This window comes from Plasmodium yoelii (genome assembly GCF_900002385.2).
Source record: "Plasmodium yoelii strain 17X genome assembly, chromosome: 9".
Taxonomy (NCBI): Eukaryota; Apicomplexa; class Aconoidasida; order Haemosporida; family Plasmodiidae; genus Plasmodium; species Plasmodium yoelii.
The window spans coordinates 130,127-152,525 of record NC_036181.2 but is presented as its reverse complement, the minus strand read 5'-3'; the positions used below and the strand labels follow the sequence as shown (position 1 = coordinate 152,525).

General features: G+C 20.6%; 7 protein-coding genes across 7 annotated transcripts; 6 read left to right on the top strand and 1 right to left on the bottom strand.

Moving 5' to 3' along the window:
* Positions 1-1,035: 1,035 nt before the first annotated feature.
* Positions 1,036-2,139, top strand: PY17X_0901200 (PIR protein; the record flags this gene model as incomplete). The annotated part of the gene is made up of 3 exons (XM_022955872.1): positions 1,036-1,050; positions 1,159-1,965; positions 2,053-2,139. The coding sequence occupies 3 exons, from the start codon at positions 1,036-1,038 to the stop codon at positions 2,137-2,139; spliced, it is 909 nt and encodes a 302-aa protein (XP_022812093.1).
* A 2,372-nt stretch (positions 2,140-4,511) lies between these two features.
* On the top strand, positions 4,512-5,659 carry PY17X_0901100 (PIR protein; the record flags this gene model as incomplete). The annotated part of the gene is made up of 3 exons (XM_022955871.1): positions 4,512-4,526; positions 4,664-5,473; positions 5,576-5,659. 3 exons carry the CDS (start codon positions 4,512-4,514, stop codon positions 5,657-5,659), a joined length of 909 nt encoding a protein of 302 aa, XP_022812092.1.
* A 2,296-nt stretch (positions 5,660-7,955) lies between these two features.
* PY17X_0901000 (PIR protein) lies at positions 7,956-9,119 on the top strand (the record flags this gene model as incomplete). The annotated part of the gene is made up of 3 exons (XM_022955870.1): positions 7,956-7,970; positions 8,112-8,966; positions 9,054-9,119. 3 exons carry the CDS (start codon positions 7,956-7,958, stop codon positions 9,117-9,119), a joined length of 936 nt encoding a protein of 311 aa, XP_022812091.1.
* A 2,225-nt stretch (positions 9,120-11,344) lies between these two features.
* Positions 11,345-12,291, top strand: PY17X_0900900 (fam-b protein; the record flags this gene model as incomplete). The annotated part of the gene is made up of 2 exons (XM_022955869.1): positions 11,345-11,413; positions 11,590-12,291. The coding sequence occupies 2 exons, from the start codon at positions 11,345-11,347 to the stop codon at positions 12,289-12,291; spliced, it is 771 nt and encodes a 256-aa protein (XP_022812090.1).
* Positions 12,292-15,083: 2,792 nt separating this feature from the next.
* PY17X_0900800 (PIR protein) lies at positions 15,084-16,244 on the top strand (the record flags this gene model as incomplete). The annotated part of the gene is made up of 3 exons (XM_022955868.1): positions 15,084-15,098; positions 15,222-16,088; positions 16,179-16,244. The coding sequence occupies 3 exons, from the start codon at positions 15,084-15,086 to the stop codon at positions 16,242-16,244; spliced, it is 948 nt and encodes a 315-aa protein (XP_022812089.1).
* A 2,773-nt stretch (positions 16,245-19,017) lies between these two features.
* Positions 19,018-20,104, top strand: PY17X_0900700 (PIR protein; the record flags this gene model as incomplete). Its single annotated transcript, XM_022955866.1, has 3 exons — positions 19,018-19,032; positions 19,141-19,932; positions 20,018-20,104. The coding sequence occupies 3 exons, from the start codon at positions 19,018-19,020 to the stop codon at positions 20,102-20,104; spliced, it is 894 nt and encodes a 297-aa protein (XP_022812088.1).
* A 632-nt stretch (positions 20,105-20,736) lies between these two features.
* PY17X_0900600 (fam-a protein) lies at positions 20,737-22,280 on the bottom strand (the record flags this gene model as incomplete). Its single annotated transcript, XM_022955865.1, has 6 exons — positions 20,737-20,811; positions 20,966-21,199; positions 21,280-21,389; positions 21,559-21,628; positions 21,721-21,958; positions 22,102-22,280. 6 exons carry the CDS (start codon positions 22,278-22,280, stop codon positions 20,737-20,739), a joined length of 906 nt encoding a protein of 301 aa, XP_022812087.1.
* Positions 22,281-22,399: the final 119 nt, after the last annotated feature.

Sequence of the window (22,399 nt, the reverse complement as noted above, 5' to 3'; positions counted from 1 at the left end):
ACACGAATTGAAAGTTTTAATGGTAGAAAATATAATTAAACTATGTAGAATGAATAAATCTTATATGGCTACATCCTTGTCTTAAAAAAGTATAATTCCCTTATCTCTCCTATCTAAAATGTAAATATAACAATTTAATTACGCATAGTTTTATATTATACTTTAAAATTTGCATCAATAGTTATTTGTGTTAATATTTACTAAGTATAATTTTAAAAATAATATGCATTTAAAGACTTATTTAAGGTTATAAATACGGGTCAGCGCTAATTCTCGTTTTAAACCGTGAGAAAGATGTGCAAAATATATTATAAAATTATATAATATGGTATATTTCTAAATTTAATTATATAAGAATAAAAATAAAGTTATTGGACTCGTTAATATAGATTGTAAAGTTATCTATATTAAATAAAATAATATTAAAATTATTTATATGCAATTAAAAAAGGGAACAATGCAACTTAATTCGAAAATAATATAATTTTAATTAAACATGGTATATAGTATTAGAAATAACTATATAAATATTTAATATATTTTAAAAAATTATTATTTATATACCTTTAGGGATTATAGTAATAATATAATTGTTTATTTTTTAGATATATACAGTATTTAAGTTTTAGAAGGGCGTCCATTAAAACATAAGATATAAATATATTCCTTTTCTATGTTCAAACATACTTTAAATTATTTATAAAAGTATATTCATTTTTATAATAAAGTTATACCATATTTTATTAATAGTCATTTTTTGTATAAAATTCATTTATATATATTTAACTAAAATGTATTAAGAACCCTATATTTAAGGTAATTTAGCTAATTATGATAAACAGAAATAGAACGTTTCTTTACTAATAATATTATTTTATTATGTATAATAATTTATTTATTAAAAAGTTATAATATATTTAACTACAGACAGTTGCTATATATAGGGTTAAAGTATTAGCGTCACATATTGGGGGATCGTATATAAAATAGCATGATTCTACTCAATTTACAAATATAAAATGAAATTTCATCACAATGGATACGAATGTGGTATATGCATTTTTGATATTGTATTATATTTAAATATCATTAAACTTTATTTTAATAAAATGTTCAATAATATACATTTCTAATATTTGTTTTTAAATCATTTCCTAGTGTGAAAAGTTCGAGAATGTATGGGGTAAATTTCCCGATAAATTGACCAGTGATAATGAGTATGATTTTAAAAAAGAAAATTTCTTAGAAGGTTATTGTGATAATTATGAATGTAATACTAATTACGGAAAACTTAATGCTGGATTTTTTTATTTGCTTAATCAATTCATTGGGAGTTCTGGGTCATTGTATAATGTGGAAAATAATATAAATGTTGTTGAATATATTATTCTATGGTTAAGTTATATGTTAAACCTAAAGAGTACTCAAGATGATACCATTACCAATCTAAATAATTTTTATAAAGTAAATGTAAATAAACACGAAAAGTATAATAGTTTCATTGATCTTATAAATAATAAAAAAGAATTGATGAATATTTCTAAAGATAAAGTGCCTAAACTTTATAATTTATTTAAAATTTTATGTGAAATGTATACTAAATTTGATGAAGACACGTCAATTTGCACAAAATGTTCGGAACAAGCTAATAAATTTGATAAACAATATGAAGAACTTTACAAGGATTATAATAGCACTAACGACAGTTCCTATAATCAACTATTGTGTACTTTATCAATTGATTATAATAAATTAAAAAGTAAATGTAGCAATTGTTCATCCTTTCCAGAGATAGAAAAACCAAAAAAATGTGTAGAAAATTTTAAACAAAATCCTGAACAAGCTGCACAAAGATTAGAACAAATTTCTGAAGATGCATCATCAAGCTCATCGATAACAAACAAATTATTTACAGTTTTATCGATATTTGGTGCAATAGCATTTTTTTTAGGAATTTCTTATAAGGTAATAATAAGGAATTTAAAAATTATTTTCATTATATATATGCAAACGTTAACAAAAAAAACATACTTTATTAAAATTTTATGTTAGTATTCGTTATTTGGATTTCGGAAACGATTTCAAAAACAAAAATTAAGAGAAAAGCTAAAAAATATAAAGAAGAGAATGAATCAATAATATACGATTCGAAGAGAGTGACTATTTTAGGAATAATAATAATGATTTACATATTTTAAGAAACTGTCTATTGGGAAGTAATTTTTGCATAATTTTATATAGTTTTTATATTGTGGGTTAGGGTTGTGTTATGGGACCCATATTCGGGTTAGGGCTAAGTATTATATATTTATTTAATTTTTTATAATTTAAACACTGATTTAATATATGCGTCATTCCGTATGTTTAATTTCAAGAAGAAGTTTAAAGGTCTAAATATGCAACCCAAAATGGGCATAAGTTAATATGAACGGGGCTACATAATATATTTTATAAGTTATAATATATATAATTGAGTGTTCATGCTGATTTAATATGATTAAAATAAAATGTATATGTTGCATATATTAATATAGATATTTGCTATATAATAATGTCATTATATAAAAATTGTTATTCAGAGACTATATTGAATTATACATATCATAATATGTTTCTTTATTTGATGAAAATTTTATTTAGTAAAACTTATAGCTTGTATCATATTTTTTTTGATTTAAATCATGTTATATAACTGAAATGTAATAATAGATATTCATAAAATATAGATGCATGAAATACCGATCGAGAATCGACAATACAACGTTATCTATAAAATGCATTTTATGCATCTAACATTTTTAATAATCAATAAAAATATGCATATTAATAAAAAATTAAATTATAGATATATGTATACTATCCTTTTAACTTTCGATTATATATAGTATAATTTTATGCTAATGTTTTAAATTCAAATAATAAAAATAGTTCTATATACTTAATTTATTTCCCATAATCGTATAATATTAGATTAATCATTATTAATTTTTAAGCTTTATAGTTTTAAGGTATAAATATATTACATTTAAAATTGTTAAAAAATAAAATATAAGTATATAATAAAATTTAATGCTATATTTTGTTCTAATAATTATAAACAATATGATAGATATAATGCGTTATTATTATATATCTATACATATAATATAATAAAATATTATACCAATAACTAATATTGAAATATTGTTATATTGTGAAACCTTCATATAATTAAACATTAATATTATCGAAAAGACAATTAATAATACAATATAAGGGTATCAATGTTATATATTTTGTTAAAGATATAATTTGGGATTTGTAGTTTTATATTCTAAAATACTGGATAAATAGAGAAAAGGATAAAGCTTCAATTCACGTTAAAAATATTTTTATTATTTTATATTAACTCGTAATATATTATCATTATTTTACCATAGAATTAATAAAATATAGAATTCTTAATAAATTATTTGAATGTATATACATTGATAACTATAACAATAAAATATATAAGATAAAAATTAACTATGTAGAAAAATTTGAGAATATTTATCTAAATTTATATATTAAAAGAAAAATATATCTTATCTCTCTCCTCTTAAATGGTAATATACTAATCTAATTACGCATAATTTTCTAGTATTATTTAAAATTTGCACCAATAGTTATTTATGTATTATATATTTAATATTTATTAAGTATAATTTTAAAAACAATCTACATTCAAAGATATATTTAAGCTTATAAATAGCATAATAAGTATGGGTTCAGTGCTAATTGGTGTTTTAAACTATGGAAATGATACGCGAAATATATTCTATAATTACATAATATGGAATATTTATAAATTGAAGTATATAGAAATAAAAATAATGCTATAGGACTCATTAAAATGAATTATGAATTTATTTATATTAAATAAAACAAATATTAAAATTATGTATATGTAATTATAAAAGGGAATAATGCAACTTATTTTGTAAATGTTATAATTTTAGAAAAAACTACATTATATATTATAAGAAACAAGTATATAAAAATTTAATATATTTTAAAAAATTACTATTTGTATACTTTTAAGGATTATAGTAATAATATTATTTTATATTTTTTAGATTTATACAGTATTTAAGTTTTAGAATTGAAACCATTAAAACATAAGATATAAAAATATTCCTTTTCTGCGTTCAAACACACTTTAAATTCATTATAAAATTATAACAGAATCTAGAAAAACAGCATTTTTTGTATAAAATTCATCATATCTATATTTAATCAAAAATGTATTAAGCACCCCTCTATTTAAGGTAATTTAGCTAATTCTTATAAGCAGAAATGTAACATTTATTTTGTAATAATATTATTTTATTACTATATATTAATTTAATTATTGAGAAGCTTATAATATATTTAACTATAGACAGTTTCTATATGTAGGATTAAAGTATTTATGTCACATATTGGGGACAGCGTATATAAAACAGCATGATTTTACTAAATTTACAAATAAAAAATAAAATCCCATTATAATGGATAACCAAATAGTATATGCATTTTTTAATAATAATAATTTTCTTTACATTTTTTGATATTGTATTATATATAAATATCATTAAACTTTATTTTATTAAAATTTTCAATAATATACATTTATAATAATTGTTTTTAAATGTTTTCTTAGTGTAAAAAGTTCCAGGATTTATTGAAAAATTTTCCCGATGAATTAGACAATAATAAAAAGTATAAATTTAATGATGATAAACCTTTCCAAAAGTATTGTAATAGTAATTGTGATGCTGATCTCGGAAAAATTAATGCTGGATGCTTATATTTGTTTAATGAAATCTTTGAGGATTCTTCGCTAAAGAATCATAATAAAATCAGTATTGTTGAATACATTATGATATGGTTAAGTTATATGTTAAGCCTAAAGGAAAATGAATTAAAAGACAGTCTACAACATTTTTATAGAACATATATAAATGGTAGTGGACACTATAATAAGTCTATAATTGGCGTTGAAAATTATAGCAGTTATAAGGATCTTTTAAATAAAAAAAAATATTTTGAGGATATGGATAATAATATTATATCTAATTTTTATAAAGCATTTAAATTATTATGTGAATTGTATACTTTATTTGATAAAAACAATCAAGATTGCAAAACATTTTCGGAAAAAGCTAATCAATTTGTTAAAAAATATAATGAACTTAGTGGAGATCATAATAATATTAATGTCAGTTCATATAAACAAGTATTGTGTACTTTATCAACCGATTATGATAATTTTATAAATAAATGTAATGATACTCATTGTTGCAAATCTTCAACCCTTCCAACGATAGACAAAAACAAAATTCCTGTAAATTGTCCTGAACAAACTATACAAATTTCTGATGCTGCATCAAGTCCGTCGATAGCAAAAAAATTAATTATAGTTTTATCTATATTTGCTGCAATACCAATTTTCTTGGGAATTGCTTATAAGGTAAATAATAAGGAATTAAAAGGTATAATATTAAATATTATTTTCATTATATATATGCATAAATTAACAAAAAAACGTACGTTTCTTAATATTTTATATTAGTATTCATTATTTGGATTTCGGAAAAGAGCCCCAAAACATTTAAGAGAAAAAATAAAAAATATAAAGAAGAAAATGGTTCATTAATATATAATTCGAAGATTAGTGACTATTTCAGGAATAATAATAATTATTGATATACGATAAGAAGCTGTCTATTTAGAAATAAATAATTTTTGCATAATTTTATATAGTTTTTATGTTGTAGGTCAGAGTTGAGATTGTGCTTGTGGGACCAATATTTGGGTTAAGGCTAAGTACTATATTGCATTTAATTTTGTATAATTTGAATAATAATTAAATATATGTACCATCCCTGTATTTTTAATCTAGAAATTAAGTCAAATATGCAACAAAAAGGGGGATATAACCATTAATATGAAAGGGTTAGCATAACATATTTTATAAGTTATAATACTTATGTCTAATTTGTTCATATATATTAAATGTGGTAATATTATAACTTCGAATTATATATTTATTGTTAATTATGGTTAACTACATTTAAGATCCCTTATTATCTATTATCTATTATATAAGACTTGTAAACCCAGAATTATATTGAATTATGCATAACACAATATGTTTCTTTATTTTATGAAAATTTTATTTAGAACTTATGATTTATATCATATTTATTTCGATTTAAATTATATTACGCCAATTGAAATGTAATAATAGATATTCATAAAATATATATGTATGGAATACCGATCGATAATCGACGATGTAACATAGTCTATAAAATATTATTATACTTCTAACATTTTTTGAAGTTTTAATTGTAATTATTATTCTCTTTTTGTATTTTATATTTGTATTAAAATTAATAGTACTATAGAAGTTGATTTATATGCTTTAATTTATCTATCATAAGATATAATAATAGATTAATCACTATTAATTTTTAAATTTTATATTTTGAGATATAAATAAATTATATTTTAAAATAGTTAAAAGAAAAATATAAGTATGTTAACAAAATTTAGTATTATATTTTATTATAATAATTATAAATAATATGATAGATCGAATGCGTTATTATTATATACATATAAAATAATAAAATATTCTACCAATAATTAATATTGAAATATTGTTTTATTGTGGAAACTTCATATAATTAAATGTTAATATTATATAAAAGACGCATAATAGTACATTATAAAGGTATAAATGTTATATATTTGTTAAAGATCCAATTGGGGATGTTGTTTTATATTCTAAAAAACTGGATAGAGAAAGTGTTAAATTTCTTTTTATTATTCCATATTAATGCATATTATATTACCATTACTTTACCATAGAATTAATAAAATATAGAATTTTTAACAAATTACTTAAATATATATACATAGATAACTATAACAATAAAATATATAAGATAAAATGAACTATGTAGATTATTTAACGAATATTCAATTTAATTTATATATTAAAGAGAAAATATATCTTATCTCTCTCCTCTTAAATGACAAGATAGCAGCCTAATTACACTTAGTTTTCTATTATACTTAAAATTTGCATCAATACTTATTTATATGTTAATATTTACTAAGTATTATTTTAAAAACAATCTACATTCAAAGACTTGTTTAAGCTTATAAATAGCTTAATAAGTATGGGTTCGGTACTAATTATTGTTTTAACAGTGGAAAGGATGGTAAAATATATTATAAAATTACCCAATAAGATACATTTCTAAATTGAAGTATATAGAAATAAAAATAAAATTATTGGGGTCATTAAAATGGATTATGAATTTATCTATATTAATTATAAATGATATAAATTTATGTAATTTGTATAGAAAATGGAACAATGCAACTTACTTTGTAAATGTTATAATTTTATAAAAGACTACATTATATATTATAAGAAACAAGTATATAAGTATTTACTCTATCTTATTAAATAATTATTTATATACTTTAAGGATTATAATAATAATAACTTTTTTAACTTTTTATATTTGTGAAGTATTTAAGTTTCAGGATGTTGTTTATGTCTATATTAAAGCATATCTGTAATTATATATTTTTTAAATTCTTTATAAAGTATATTCATTTTTATAATAAAGTTATACCATGTGTTACCAAGAATATCATTTTTTGTATAAAATACATCATATCTATATTTAATCAAAATGTATTACGCAACCCTCTATTTAAGGTGAATTAGCTAATTATCATAAAAAGGAACAAAGCGTTTATTTAGTAAAAATATTATTTTATATTAATTTAATTATTGAAAAACTTATATATTTAACTACAGACAATTGTTATTTATAGGGTTAAAATATTTGCGTCACATATTGGGGGAAATGTATATAAAACAATATGATTCTACTCAATTTACAAATTAAAAATAAAATTCCATTATAATGGATGATTATATGGTATATGCATTTTTTAATAATAATAATAATAATTTCCCTTACATTTTTTGATATTGCATTATATATAAATATCATTAAACTTTATTTTATAAGAGTTTCATTAATGTATATTTTTATTATCTTTTTTAAATGTTTTCTTAGTGTGGTAGGTTTAGTACATTAAGGTTATTTTATCCTGATGAATTAAACAAACCTTCATATTCTGATTTTCATAGTAATGGGAATATTAAGGATTACTGCTCTGATGGAGATTCAGGAAACACTAAAGAATGTAAGACTGATTTCGACAAAATTAAGGCTGTATGTTTATGGTTGTTTGAGCAATTGTTTGTGAAAAATAATAATAGTAATATCAATACTCTTGAATACATTATGATATGGTTAAGTTATATGTTAACCCTAAAGAAAGTTAAAAACATCAACAATCTAAAAGGGTTTTATGAAGCATATATAAGAAATAATACGCATTATACTAATTGTAATACTGGTGGTAAAGATTGTAGTAATTTATTAAAAGATAATACGGGATATACAAACTATAAGGAAATCATAGATACAAAAAAGGATTTGTTGAATATTAATATTGAAAATATGTCTAAATTTTATGATGCATTTAAATTATTATGTAGCATACATACTGATTTTAATGAACATAAGCCAAATTGCACGGGATATATAGAAAAATCTAATGAATTTGTTTCGAAATATACAAATCTTAATGATGATTCTAATAATATTGATGGCAGTTCGTATAGAAAAGTATTGTGTACTTTATCAAATGATTATGATAATTTTAAAAAGAAATGTAATAGTGTTAATTGCATGGATATTCCATCCCTTCCACCTATAAAAAAAATACAAGTTTCTGTAAACAGTCCTGAACAAACTTTACAAGATTCTGGAGTTACATCATCAAACCCATCAATATTAAGCAAATTAATTCCAGTTTTATCGATAATTGTTGCAATACCAATATTCTTTGGAATTTTTTATAAGGTAGATAATAAGGAATTAAAAAATTATTTTCATTAAATATATGCAAACGTTAACAAAAAAATCATACGTTTATCAATTTTATATTAGTATTCGTTATTTGAATTCCGGAAACGACCTCAAAAACAACATTTAAGAGAAAAGCTAAAAAAATAAGGAAAAGAATGGATCATTAATACACGACCCTGAGAATAGCGATTAATATACTTTAAGTTATTTTTATATTTGGAAATAACAAATTTTTATCAAAAATGTTTCATAATTTTTATATAGTGTTTATGTTGTGGGATCCATATTCGGGTTAGGGCTAATAATTATATTGTATTAATTTTTTATAATTTTGAATAATTTGATAATATTTATTATTTTAAGGAATTGTTTTAAATGTATGTAGGAAATAAGTTAATAAAAATATGCATAGGATAAGTTGGAGTTTTTAAGATTTATATTAAGTCTAAATATGTAAGAAAATATGATGATGAAGATTACTATAAAAAGGACTAATAAAGAAATATATCTTGATAAATTATATGAATTTGATTTCGTGTTAATATAAATTAATTGTAAATCCGTTGAACTATTTACTTTTTATATTTTATTGTTAATTGGGGGTTAATGCTTTATGGGGAAATTGATCAAATATTGGAATCGACTTGGCCCTAGAAGGAAACGATGACTTAAATAATTACGATGCATAATCTGAGAAACTGGGGGAGAAAGGGAATTGAAAGAAAATAATTATTATGATTTCCTCCATCAGTGATACCTGAATCGGATGATAAATGGAGTAAGTGAAGGAGGAATGAATTTGAATGGAATAGAAGTATAAAGTACTATTTGTAGGAAATATATTTAAAGAAGAAAAGTTAAATTACGTTAAAGATATATTATTTTAATACCCATTATTTTAAGAACTAGTATAATATTTTAAAAATATTTGTCCAATTGAAAATTTTATATATTTTAGTGATTTTTACGTTAATGCATATGATAGTATTTGAGTTGGGATAGAAATGGAAATAAGGAAAAAACATGAAAAAAGTCGTAAATTGAATTGATGAGAAAAGGTGGTTATTAAATATAAAGAATGCTATGGAGCCGATCCTGTACATTTATTAATTTATTTTGTTTGTCAATTTTTTTTTTATAAAGAAAGCACAATTCTTTAGAATTATAAATTTAATTAACTTATATTTGAAGTCGAATTTAAAAAATGTATAAATTTAAATAATACTAAATAGTAGATTTGTCTATTAATATAAAGAAGTATTGTGCATATATGATATATGTCAAGAGTTTGTTTCTTATTTTATAATAAAACATAAAATAAATTTTCTACATGATAAAATTCTCTATTATAAATTAATTATAATCTATATTTGTCTTTAACTATTATTTGTAAAGTCAAATATTGCATTTCTTAAACACAAAAGTGTCTTAAGATTTGTTAAACAAATATGATGAAAATAAAAATTAGTAGAATTAAGTATACTTCATTTTTTGATTTGGAATAAAAATAAATTGGTTCTATATGTATTATTTCTGTGATTTAATATTGTAATTTTATTTTTAGTTTGGATTAAATTTGAAAAAATGTATATTTTATATTATTTTAATATAAATAGTATATTTGATGCTGTATATTTTGAGATATATTTGTAAATAAAATTATTACATATCAATCTATGGAGGCCATATATTTTAAAAACCGAAGAAAAATAAAATGTAGAATAATATCAAGTAATATTTAAAATTGGAGAAATATGATAATAAAATATAATAAATTAGAAACGATTTAAATGTAAATATCAATGGTGCTTTGTTAATGTTTTCATTATATATTTGTATTTATTCATATAAAAATATATCTAATATTTTATTATTTTAATAGATATTTATTAATTGGTTCATATGTAAACAATAATAGAAAAATATAAGTTTATAAAATATTAAAATTGTATCACTAAACGCACCAATCTATTATAAATTATACTAAAAGCCTATTTTATATAAAATTTCCAAAAAATATATTTTAGGGAAAAATTATTATATAGATATATATTTTTTATAATTAAAATATTAAAAATGGTGTATTTTTTAGAGAAAAATTAATATTTATGTGAAATAAGTATATAATATTTATGTCCATAAATAATTTTAATGAATATAACGAATTTTATTACAACAATACATTTATAAATTCTATAGAAAATGGAAAAAGTTAATAAATGAAATAAATTATGTTTTTATAGACATCATTTATTCATAAATTTTAGAAAAAAAAACTAATAAATATTACTATTTTTGGAATAAATATCAAGTTATAAAGATTATTTCAAACTACATATATTAGTTCATTTATTTAACAAACAAAGCTAAAAATGAGAGTCGCTATTTTAAAATATGTTCTTTTTTCAATTGTTATTTGCTCTTTTGAATATGCAAAAAATGTAAGTTACACATGATTTTTTTTTATTATTAATACTATTCTATTATAGTTTTCGTATCTATTTTTTTACATTAACCTCATATTATTGTTTCATATATTGGTAAAACACGTATGTTAAGTTAAAGAAATAATTAAAATTAGTTATATATATGTTAATAAATATTTCATTTATTTCAGGAATTATACCTTGTAAATGAGAGAAACATATATCATGAAAGGAATATAACAAATTTTAGAAATAATAGGATATTAGCAGATACAGATAACCAATTCGATTTAAATGAGTTTTATCAATCAATTTTGAGTCTTGCAGATCAATTTAATGAATACAATGTTGATGACGAAAAAATAATATATCTTCGAAATATTATAAATTCACATGTAAAGAAGCATAAAGAGAATAATACATTACCCAATTTAAATAATGTAAATAGGAAAACTAAAAAGTTAATTGATGAACTTCGAAAAGAATTAGAAGAAGTAAAAAAAGAGCTTGATAATAAAAGGAATGATGAATTACCAATACAACAAATACAAGATAAAAGAATAACAAAAAAAGATAAAAATACTTATGTATTAGAACAAAAAGACTTTAAACATTTAGAAAATTATGAAAATATTTTGGAGACTGAAGATGGTAAAATTGAAAATGAATATAATGAAATTACATCAAATAATAATTATAAGGAACCCAAAACTAATCGAAAGTTTAAAAAAGTAAAAAAAAAACTATTTAAGATGATGATAACGAGTTCAACTTTTTTGGCGATAATACTATCATCAGGGCTCGCAATTCCATTTATGCTTTTAATTACACAGGATTTATTTGACGGAATTAAGAACTGGTGGGAAATCTATGAATTAAACATTAAAAAATAAAAAAATTCAAAATAACCACTCTTTATTATATTTGTTTAAATGATTATAAATAATATATTTAACATTTTATGACATAAAGTTATACTTTTTTACGTTTTATAGAATAATGAAATTTTGTTTAATTGTTTGTTTATTATTATATATATTTAATTTATATTTTTTTAGTGTTTGTCAAAAACTCATTTATCCTTATTTTTATGCATATATATTATATATTAATGGATTTTGAATTTACTAATTTTTAGTTAATATTTATAATTATTTTAAATAAACTTAATTTAGACACATTTATTAATAAAATTATAAGCTATGTTAAGGGTTTATCCCCAGGTTTAGAATTGCGCTTTAGGAAATTCGTATTTTGGATCAGGGTTTTGTACTATGAGTTATAGTTTTGTTCTATGTAATCTATGCTTTGTGTTAGGGCTATATTTTTATTAATTTATTTATAATTTGATAATATTTATTGATATTTGAATACTAATTAAATATATTTACTACCCCGTATGCTTAATCTCGGGATGGTGTCTAAATATGCAACCAAAAAATGGATATAAGCTAATATGAAAGGAGGCACATAACATTTTTTCATAAGTTATAATACTTATGTTTAATTCGTTCATATGTAATAAATGCGCCAATATTATAACTTCGCATTATATATTTTATTGCTAATGTGGTATAACTATACATAAGAACCCTTATTATCTATTATATAAGACATATTAACCCATAGTTATATTGGATTATACATATCATAATATACAATGTATTTATATGTTCGGCGAAAATATATATTTAGTAAAGCTTATTATTTATACCATATTTATTTTAATTTAAATCATGTTACCCAACTGAACTATATAGTAATCTTATATACCAGGGTATAAAATATAATAAATTTCATTTTGAATACTCCTTTACATTATAATATACCTTCATATTAATGCGTATATTTTTAAGATTAATTAAACATATTACCAATATATAATAGGTAGTCATAAAATATAGATGCATGGAATAACGATCGAGAATCGATAATACAGCGTTATCTATAAAAGGCATTTTATGCATCTAACAATTTTAATAATACAATAAAAATATGCATATTAATAAAAAATTACATTATAGATATAGGTATACTATCCTTTTAACTTTTGATTATATATAGTATAATTTTATTCTAAATTTTTAAATTCAAATAATAGAGGTAGTTCTATATACATTAATTTATTTACTATAAAGGTATAATATTAGATTAATCGCTATTAATTTGTAAATTTTAAAGATATGAGGTATATATAAATTATATTTTAAAATAGTTAATATAATTGCATATAAGAATATTAATAAAATTTAATATTATATTTTGTTCTAACAATTATAAATAATATGGTAGATAAAATTCGTTATTATTATATACCTATACATATAAACTAATAAAATACTCTACCAATAACTAATATTAAAATATTGTTTTATTGTGGAAACTTCAAATAATTAAATATTAATTTTATCGAAAAGACACATAATAATATATTATAAAGGCATAATTTTTATATATTTGTTAAAGATCCAATTTGGAATTTATAATTTTATATTTTAAAATATGGATTAATGGAGAGGTTAAATACTCAATTAATGTCAAATGTCATTTATTATTTCATATTAACGCGTATTATGTTATCAGTGCTTAGTGAATCATCTTTAATCCAAACAACATTATTTTATCATAGAATTAATAAAATATAGAATTTTTAATAAATTATTTGAATACATATATATTGATAACTATAACAATAAAATATATAATATAAAATGATCAATGAAGAACATTTAACAAATATTTATATAAATTTATATACTAAAAGAGAAAATATATCTTATCTCTCTCCTCTTAAGGGTAATATAACAATCTAATCACGTAGAGTTTTATATTATACTTTAAAATTTGAATCAATAGTATTTATATGTTATATATTATATATTATATATTATATTTAATAAGTATTATTTTAAAAATAATATGCATTCAAAGACGCATTTAAGCTTATAAATACGTATTCAGTGCTAATTGTTCTTTTAACAGTGGAAAAATATGCAAAATGTATTATAAAATTACCCAATAAAGAATATTTTTAAATTGAAGTATATAGGAATAAAAATAGTTAAGTGATTCATTAAAAACAATATTAAAATTATGTATATGCAATTAAAAAAGGGAACAATGCAACTTAATTTGAAAATACTATAATTTTAATAAAACAGTGGTATGTAGCATTCGAAACAAGTATTAAATATTTAAAATATATTAGAAAATATTTATTTATATACTTTTAAAAATCTTAGTAATAATATATTTATTAATTTTTACATATTTACAGGTTCAGAGACATAAATATATTTATTAAAACATGAGAAACAAATTTGAATTTTTCTATATTGAGACATAAATATAAGGAGATGTACTTTAAACTCATACAAAATTATTTAAGTTTTTATAATGGATATTATTAATAATCATAAATTTAAGCATAAATAGTGTTATACATATGACCAAAACAAATATCTCCAATTTAAGGAAGTTTAGCTAATTTCAATAATATATATATTTGCTATGGTGTTACTATTGTATTATTACTTTACATTATTTTTAAATTAATATAAAAATAAAATGTCGTTAAATACAGATAATTGTTATACAAATAATCCAATTTTACATCCCCTAGTTTGATGGAATATATATGAAATTAATATGATGTTAATTTATACTTCAAAAGTAATTTTCTAATATGGCGATTAGTAAAGTGGTACATATAATTTCTTGAATAAAAATGTTTGTTATTACACATTTTTGATATTATCTATAAATTAATAATAATATAATTTTAATAGACATTTTTATTTGATTTTTTAAAATGGTTTCTTAGTGTGGAGATTTTGATACTTTTTGGAGGTTTTTTCCCGATGGATTAAAAGATTCTGTAAATTATAATTTTAATACTGTATCATTTAGGAAATATTGTCCTAATAATAATTGTGACAGTGATACAAATAAGATTAATGCTGGATGTTTATGGTTAATTAATAACATTTTCAGCACATCTGATTTTTCAGTTGATAATAATACTCTTATGGATGATGCTACATGTATTATGATATGGTTAGGTTATATATTAAGCCTAAAACCACTTGATAAAATCAACACATTAAACGATTTTTATTCTAACCATATAGAAAAAAACAAGATGTACACTGAGAATAAAGTTAATAATCAACGAACATATATTAAGGAAGTCATGGAAGGCATAAAGGAATATATGGATATTAATATTAGTCATATGCCTAAATTTTATGAATTACTTAAATTATTATGTAATATGAATAATGATATAGGAAAAAAAAGTAGTAGCGATATGTTAAAACATGCTAATAATTTTTTTAATAAATATAAAGAACTCCTTAATGATGATAAAAATATTAAAGACAGTTCATACAATAAACTATTACTTGTTTTATCCAGGTATTATACTAATTTTGGAAAAGGTAGTGAATACCGTAATAAAACAAAAGATTTTCCTTCATTACCAACAAAAAAAACAGCTAAAAATGGCAGTATATCAGATACTAAAGTAACTAAAACAACTGAATTATCGAGTGAAACAGGAAAACAAAATATTCCAACGATAATCCCGATTTCTAATACTGCATTGTCAGGATCGTCACTAGTAAACAAAATAATTATATTTTTATCGATATTTGGTGCAATAGCAATTTTGGGGGGAATTTCCTATAAGGTAAATAATAAGGAATTTAAAAAATATATTCAGAATTGAGTAATTTGTGAATATAAATAAATTATACATTTTTTAAAATTTTTATATTAGTATTCGTTATTTGGAGTTCGGAAGCGATCTCAAAAACAACACTTGAGAGAAAAGCTAAAAAAATAAAGAAAATGGATAATTAACATAAGATCCAAAGAGTAATGATTATCTCAGGAATAGTAATAATGATTGATATATTTTAGGAAATTGTCTATTAAGAATTATTTTTTGATCATAATTTTTGCATAATTTTTATATAGTTTTTATGCTGTGGGTCAGGGTTGTGTCTATGGGACCCATATTCGGGTCAGGGTTAAGTATTATATTTTATTTAATTTTGAGTAATTAAATAATGTTTATTGATCTGTAAATGCTGATCAAATATATTTACAACCCCCGCATGTTTAATCTCTAGCTGAAGTTTAAATATGAAAAAAAAAGGGGTACTGCCATTAATATGAAAAGGGGCGCATAACATTTTTTCATAAATTATAATTTATATAATTAAATGTTCATATCGATTTGATGTGGTTAAAGTAAAATAACTATATTTCATATATTAATATAGATATTTGCTATATAATAATTGTCATTATATAAGACTTTTTAACCCATAGTTATATTGAGTTATGCATATCATAATATATAATGCATTTCTTTGTTTGATTAAAATTTTATTTAGTAAAACTTATAATTTGTGCTACAATTAATTTAAATTATATTATGCCAATTGAAATGTAATAATATCATTATATATTCGGTTGGGTATTATTATAAGATAATTCATTTGAAATATTCCTTTACTTTATAATATATATTCAGGTTAGTGAGTATATTTTATTAATTAAACATTACCAATATATAATAGATAGTCATATAATATAGATTCATGGAATATCAATCGAGAATCGACAATATAACATTGTCTATAAAATATTATTATGCTTCTAACATATTTAGCAACACATAACAAATTGAAATGTATATACAATATTTTTTAAGTTTTAATTGTAGTTACTATTATCTTTTTGTATTTTACATTTGTGTTAAAATTAATTAGTATTAATAGAAGTTGCTTTATACGGTTTAATTTATTTATCATAAAAGTATAATAATAAATTAATCACTATTTATTTTAAATTTTATATTTTGAGGTATAAATAAATTAGAAATATATATTTAAAATAGATAAAAAATAAAATATAAGTATATAATAAAATTTAATGTTATAGTTTGCCATAATACTTATAAACAACTTGGTATATAAAATTAACATTGTTGTTATAATATATATAATATTGTATAAATGAGTAAAACTGAAATATCTTAAAATTGAGAAACATATACAATTATATATTAATGCAAAGTATATAAAAAAGGTATGTACTAATTAATTTAATTTGAAATAATAATATTTTTATTAGGTTATTATATATATACAAATTCAGAAATATATTGTCATTGCGAAATAATATATGTTATAAAATAATTTAAAAACTATGAAACAAGAAAATATTATACATTGATTTAAATTATTTTTATTAACTGAATTAATTATTCCGTTGTACTATACAGTGATATACCATTAGTAACAACAATAATAATAATAACAATAGATAAACGTATTAAATACGAAAAATATATTATGTTTATTTGATTCAAATACGTTTATATATATTAATTATATATATTATTAAAGGTATGATAAGATTAAAATTGTATGCATAAAAGATCAAATAAAATATTATAACATTTATTTAAGTATGTATTAATGCGATAATATTAGAATTAACACTACCAAGCAAAATAATATTAATAATTCTAGTCTTTTTAAAAATATTATTTTTCATCATAAAACTAAATATAGTTTATTATAAAATATAAAAGAAAGGTATGTATTTAGAAAATAATTCTAAGGCATTTTTAATGGTAGAGAATATAAAATATAATTAAACTATGTATAATAGGTAAATTTTATATGGGTACATTCTTGTCTTAAAAAAGCATACTTCCCTTATCTCTCCTCTCAAAGTGCAATATTCCAGCCTAATACACATAGTTTTATATTTTACTTCAAAATTTGCATCAATACTTATTTATGCATTAATATTTAATATTTACTAAGTATTATTTTAAAAATAATATGCATTAAAAGACTTATTTAAGCTTATAAATACGGTTTCAGTGCTAATTGTCGTTTTAAACCGTGGAAAAGATGTGCAAAGTATATTATAAAATTACCCAATAAGGTATATTTATAAATTGAATTATATAGGAATAAAGATAAAATTACTGATTTATTAAAATGGATTATGAATTTATCCATATTAAATAAAAATAATATTAAAATCATGTATATGCAATTAAAAAAGGGAACAATGCAACTTATTTTATAAATGTTATAATTTTAGAAAAAACTACATTATATATTATAAGAAACATGCATACAAAATTTAATATATTTTAAAAAATTACTATTTATATACTTTTAAGAATTATAGTAATAATATTATTTTTTAGATTTATACAGTATTTAAGTTTTAGGACGTTGTTTATGTTCTATATTATAGCATATGTATAAGTATATATATTCTAAATTCATTATAAAGTATATTAATTTTTATAGTAATGCTCATATGAGTGTTATTAAGGATAACTGTTTATGCAAAATTGTATTATATATACATATGATAATAAATGTATTAAACCCTCCCCAAAATAAGGCAATTGATCTAACTACCATAAAAGTATATATTGTTCCATATTAAATTTAAATTGAAATTAATAACAATAAAAATATTTTTATCTACAAATAATTGTAACACCTATTTTAGTATATATATATAAAACTAATATGATAGCCCCTTAACCTAGAGATTATAAATTATATTACATCATAATGGATGATACTCTAGTATGTACACTTTTTGATATTATATTTCCTATAAACCTCATTAAGTTTTATTTTAATAACATTTTCTTAATACATATTTTTATCAATTTTTTTTAAATGGTTTTTTAGTGTGGAAAATTTGATTTATTGAGGATATATTTACCCGATGAATTAAGCAAAGACGGAACACTTGAACTTAAAGAACATACAGACTTCAAAAATTATTGTCCTGTTACAGATTCAGGAGAAAATGAATGCGATAATAATTTTGGTAAAATTACGGCTGGATTTTTATGGTTACTTGAACAATGTTATTCTGCATTAAAAAATAAAACTCATGATGAAAATAGTGTTAATACATTTTTTATATATATTATATCATGGTTTAGTTACAAATTAAATAAAAACAAAGGGCATAATGCTACCACAATAAACGATTTTTTTACTGAATATGTAAAAAATAGTGGTAAATATAAAAAATTTATAAGTGATGCCTATACAATTGGCGATCTTGGAGAATTCATAGATAAACGAAATGATTTTATGAATATTAATATTGAAGATCTGTCTAAATTTTATGATGCATCCAAATTATTATGTAGTATGTATATTAATGCTGAAAAGCATACAAAAGATAGCACATTGCCAAATGAGGCGAAAGATTTTGTTATAAAATATAAAGACCTCAACGAAGGCTATAATATTGAAGATACAGCACGAAGCAAAATATTGCCTTTTTTATTAACTGATTATAATAATTTAATAAATAAATGTAAAAGTTTTACATCCCTTCCAGAGATAACAACAGAATTTTCTGCACAAATGTCTGGAGTTACATCAAGTTCGCCGATAGGAAATAAATTATTCACAGTTTTATCAATATTTGGTGCAATAGCATTTTTTTTAGGAATTTCTTATAAGGTAAATAATAAGGAATTAAAAAAAATATTATTATATATATGCAAACATTAAAAAAAAAATAATTCGTTTACCATTTTTATATTAGTATTCGTTATTTGGATTTCGGAAACGAGTTCAAAAACAATATTTAAGAGAAAAAATAAAAAATATAAAGAAGAAAATGAATCATTAATATATGATTAAAAGAGATTTACTATTTCAGGAATAGTAATAATGATTAATATATTTTAAGAAACTGTCTATTGGGTAGTAATTTTTGCATAATTTTTATATAGTTTTTATATTGTGAGTTAGGGTTGTGTTAGTGTTAAGTATTATATCTTTATTTAATTTTTTATAATTTAGACACTAATTAAATATATGTACCATTCCTTATTTTTAATCAGAGATGGAGTTCAAACATTCAACCCAAAAGGGTGACAAGCATTAAATGAAAGGAATATCATAATAAAATATCTTCATAAGTTATAACAGTTATATTTGTAGTATTTACAAAATTAATATGTATAGATAGCCTAATATTAAAAGATATAAACAAATAATATATATAAAAGCATTCTAATATTAAAAGACAAACAAATAACATATATAAAAACATTCTAATATTAAAAGATATAAACAAATAATATATATAAAAACATTATAATATTAAAAGACAAACAAATAACATGCAAAAAACATTCTTAAAACAAAAGAACATTTTATGATGATAATTTAAAGCAATTATTATGCATGTAAACAAATCGTTTTATTAACATAAATTTTCTAATATTAGGCAGTGAAAAATGTATATGAAGTATATGTTTATTTATGAGGGGGAAAAAATTTTAAAGCTTCTATAATAATGCGGGTTAGGAAATTGGGAAAGCATCGATCAATCTAAGAAAAAAAACATAAATGGATGAATATATAAAATGCTAATTTTTTTGCAAGTTATAGTACATATTATAAATGTGTACATTTATTTAAAATAATGTTTTTTAGCAATTTTTGAAATAAACTATTATGTTTCTAAAATTTGTATATTGATTACAGATTCGACATAGGTGATATCAATATATTTTTCTTTTTTTTTAATGATGTATCCAGCTATGTTAACAATTGCTTTTTTTAATTTTCCTTTTCTAATATCATCTTCAGAATCAATGTCAGTTTTGAATAAATTTGCGCTTTTTATTATTGTGTTTTCAAAGGGCTTCTTATTTTTACTGTTGTGATCATTTATATTTGCCGAAGTCATAACAATTACAGTTTTGTTTTCTGATATCTACAAAATTAATAAAAGTGTATTTGAGTAATACGAAAAATATGATTTATAACGAAATAGAAGAGGAAAGTTTTCCTTACTTCAAATTTTGCAGCTAAAGCATAAAAATATTTCTGACGCTCCAAATTACCATTTTTGTAACGTTGTTGTATCATTACTAAATTTGGGGTGTACACACGGGCAATTTTTCCTAAGAAACATATTATAAAATTGCATAGATATAATTAAAATATCATGATCTTGAAGATATGGGAAAGAATAAATAGTATAATATAACAATGGAAATAATAAATCACAAAATTCCGAATATATAGTAACAATGTTATGTTAATTTGCCTAATTATTTATGTTTTGTATACTTTTAACATAGGCTTTATTTAAATATTGGTCATTATCGGGATCCCATAACTCGTTTAGTAGTTCATTATACTAATGGAAATAAAGATAAATATATATATATTATAATTATTTTTTAATTTCAATTTGGTTTATAACTTTTGATGTTGTTTATTAATTGATACCTTATTCGGTTTATCAACTATATATTGATTTTTTTCAATACATGTAAAATCGCGATATATTTTTTTATAAGAAAGCATGTCATAATGACAATATTCTCCATCGAAATAATAACCATATTTATTTGTAGCATAATATTTTAAATGTTTTACAGCATCTTTCATAAGTTTTTCTGCTTGTATAGTTTCTTCGGGATTGGTACATAATAAGTGCTTGTTTTTTTCATATATTTCTTCTGGACTATCATTGATCAAAATGGACATATTTTTTATGCGTACAAAAATAAAGTTATTGTATTTATATTATAACATTGTTGCAAAGACGTACATTTAATATGTTCATAATGAAATATGTAATATATATATGTTGTTGTATTTTCTTACGTAGGACAAAGTTTTTCTGGTTTGGGTTCTTTATTTTTTTTTGATTTGGATTCTGTATTTTTTTTTGATTTGAGTTTTGTATTTTTTTTTGGAGCAGGTTCAGTTGCAAGGGGGTTAGTATTCACGCATACGGAGATGCTTAAAAGAAATAAAACAATTTGAATACAAAGTTTATTCATTTTTGAGTTTTACAAACAAAATATTAAAATATATATCAGTATTTTTTAGTTAAAAATTAATAACTCGAAAACCTGGACAAGTGTAATTAAAATTGAAGCAAATAAATTTCTCTAATCAA